General features: G+C 35.4%; 1 protein-coding gene across 1 annotated transcript in view; it reads left to right on the top strand.

The window, feature by feature from the left end:
- Positions 1–2922, top strand: part of LOTGIDRAFT_172708 (hypothetical protein) — a gene marked incomplete at both ends in the record, with an annotated part of 7156 nt that extends 4234 nt beyond the window's left edge. Inside the window, one exon of the mRNA XM_009049880.1 lies at positions 87–2922. Coding sequence (XP_009048128.1) covers positions 87–2922 — 2836 coding nt within the window. The remainder of the gene's footprint in view (positions 1–86) is intronic.
- Positions 2923–3502: the final 580 nt, after the last annotated feature.

The raw sequence follows: 3502 nt of genomic DNA, 5'->3' as shown, positions 1-3502 counted from the left end.
ACCCACTACCATATACTAATAGTCCGAATAACTCACCTACATTAAACCTACTACCACATACTAGTAGTCTGAATACCTAACCGTAGATTAAACCTACTACCACATACTAGTAGTCTTAATAACTCACCTACATTAAACCTACTACCATATACTAGTAGTCTGAATAACTCACCTACATTAAACCCACTACCATATACTAGTAGTCCAAATAACTCACCTACATTAAACCTACTACCATATACTAATAGTCCTAATAACTCACCTACATTAAACCCACTACCATATACTAATAGTCCAAATAACTCACCTACATTAAACCTACTACCATATACTAGTAGTATTAATAACTCACCTACATTAAACCTACTACCATATACTAATAGTCCGAATAACTCACCTACATTAAACCCACTACCATATACTAATAGTCCAAATAACTCACCTACATTAAACCTACTACCATATACTAGTAGTATTAATAACTCACCTACATTAAACCTACTACCATATACTAATAGTCCGAATAACTCAAATACATTAAACCTACTACCATATACTAGTAGTCCAAATAACTCACCTACATTAAACCCACTACCATATACTAATAGTCCAAATAACTCACCTACATTAAACCTACTACAATATACTAGTAGTATTAACAACTCACCTGCATTAAACCTACTACCATATACTAATAGTCCGAATAACTCACCTACATTAAACCCACTACCATATACTAATAGTCCGAATAACTCGCCTACATTAAACCTACTACCACATACTAGTAGTCTGAATAACTCACCTACATTAAACCTACTACCACATACTAGTAGTCTGAATAACTCACCTACATTAAACCTACTACATCATACTAGTAGTCTGAATATCTCACCTACATTAAACCTACTACCATATACTAGTATTCCACATAACTCACCTATATTAAACCTACTACCACATACTAGTAGTCTGAATAACTCACCTACATTGAACCCACTACCATATACTAATAGTCCGAATAACTCACCTACATTAAACCTACTACCACATACTAGTATTTTGAATAACTCACCTACATTACACCTACTACCACATACTAGTAGTCTGAATAACTCACCTAGATTAAACCTACTTCCACATACTAGTAGTCTTAATAACTCACCTACATTAAACCAACTACCATATACTAATAGTCCGAATAACTCACCTACATTAAACCCACTACCATATACTAATAGTCCAAATAACTCACATACATTAAACCTACTACCATATACTAGTAGTATTAATAACTCACCTACATTAAACCTACTACCATATACTAATAGTCCGAATAACTCACCTACATTAAACCCACTACAATATACTAATAGTCCGAATAACTCGCCTACATTAAACCTACTACCACATACTAGTAGTCTGAATAACTCACCTACATTAAACCTACTACCACATACTAGTAATCTGAATAACTCACCTAGATTAAACCTACTACCACATACTAGTAGTCTGAATAACTCACCTACATTAAACCTACTACCACATACTAGTAGTCTGAATATCTCACCTACATTAAACCTACTACCATATACTAGTATTCCGCATACCTCACCTATATTAAACCCACTACCATATACTAATAGTCCGAATAACTCACTTACATTAAACCTACTACCACATACTAGTAGTCTGAATAACTCACCTACATTAAACCTACTACCACATACTAGTAGTCTGAATAACTCACCTAGATTAAACCTACTACCACATACTAGTAGTCTTAATAACCCACCTACATTAAACCAACAACCATATACTAGTAGTCTGAATAACTCATCTGCATTAAACCCACTACCACATACTAGTAGTCCGAATAACTCACCTAGATTAAACCTACTACCACATACTAGTAGTCTTAATAACTCACCTACATTAAACCAACTTCCATATACTAGTAGTCTGAATAACTCACCTAGATTAAACCTACTATCACATACTAGTAGTCCGAATAACTCACCTACATTAAACCAACTACCAGATACTAGTAGTCTGAATAACTCACCTAGATTAAACCTACTATCACATACTAGTAGTCCGAATAACTCATCTACATTAAACCTACTATCACATACTAGTAATCTTATTAACTCAACTAGATTAAACCTACTACAATATACTAGTAGTCTGAATAACTCACCTACATTAAATCCACTACCACATACTAGTAGTCCCAATAACTCACCTACATTAAACCCACTACCACATACTAGTATTCCACATACCTCACCTATATTAAACCTACTACCACATACTTGTAGTCTGAATAGCTCACCTACATTGAACCCACTACCACATATTAGTAGTCCCAATAACTCGTCTACATTAAACCCACTATCACATACTAGTAGTCTGAATAACTCACCTACATTAAACCCACTACCACATACTAGTAGTCCGAATAACTCACCTACATTAAATCTACTACCATATACTAGTAGTATTAACAACTCACCTACATTAAACCTACTACCATATACTAATAGTCCGAATAACTCACCTACATTAAACCTACTACCATATACTAGTAGTCTTAATAACTCACCTACATTAAACCTACTACCACATACTAGTGGTCTTAATAACTCACCTGCATTAAACCTACTACCATATAATAGTACTCTGAATAACTCGTCTACTTTAAACCCACTATCACATACTAGTAGTCTGAATAACTCACCTACATTAAACCTACCACCACATACTAGTAGTCCATATAACTCACCTATATTAAACCTACTACCATATACTAGTAGTCCGAATAACTCGCCCACTTTAAACCTACTGCCATATACTAGTAGTCCGAATAATTCACTTACATTAAACGTACTACAACATACTAGTAGTCTGAATGACCTACATTAAACCTAAAAACCAAAAATGTTGAACAAAAGCACACAAATTTTCAACCCGGTCCCCCCTGTCAGCGATGCAGGTAAGAGGGGTTGACATGGAAAAATGTCTAGTCGTTCGGATGGGAAATGAACCGAGGCCCGTGTGCTACAGATCCCTTGACAGGTGGAAATCGGAAAAGAGCAGGCTAATGCCACTGTCCTAACAAAATTTCCCCCATCGCAACCTGCGTAGCGTTGCCCGTCATTAGTAGCCCACATGATGCAGAAAAGTAGGACTTGAATCTCCATTCATGTCATTTCATTCCATTTCGTGGTTAATGACGTTCGCACGAAATTTTCAGAGACAAGGGAGATAATTATGAATGATATTGTCGTAAGCGTTATGTTCATGATTATTTCAGTATTTTGGACTCACTCCACTAAAACATTTTATGCTAGGCTATTTTTAGAAATTTTCTTTCTCTCTCCCTTTTGGGATTTTTGCATGCCTATTTTTAAGTAATTTTTGGTCTAGATTTGGAATTCATAAGGAGGAAGAACCCTTTGTGAAGGTGTTCTTCCAAGTTTTGCAGTGCCTCCATCATTTGGCA

The sequence above is a fragment of the Lottia gigantea genome (assembly GCF_000327385.1).
Source record: "Lottia gigantea unplaced genomic scaffold LOTGIsca_140, whole genome shotgun sequence".
NCBI classification, from domain to species: Eukaryota; Metazoa; Mollusca; class Gastropoda; family Lottiidae; genus Lottia; species Lottia gigantea.
This window is presented reverse-complemented; position numbering and strand designations above follow the sequence as displayed.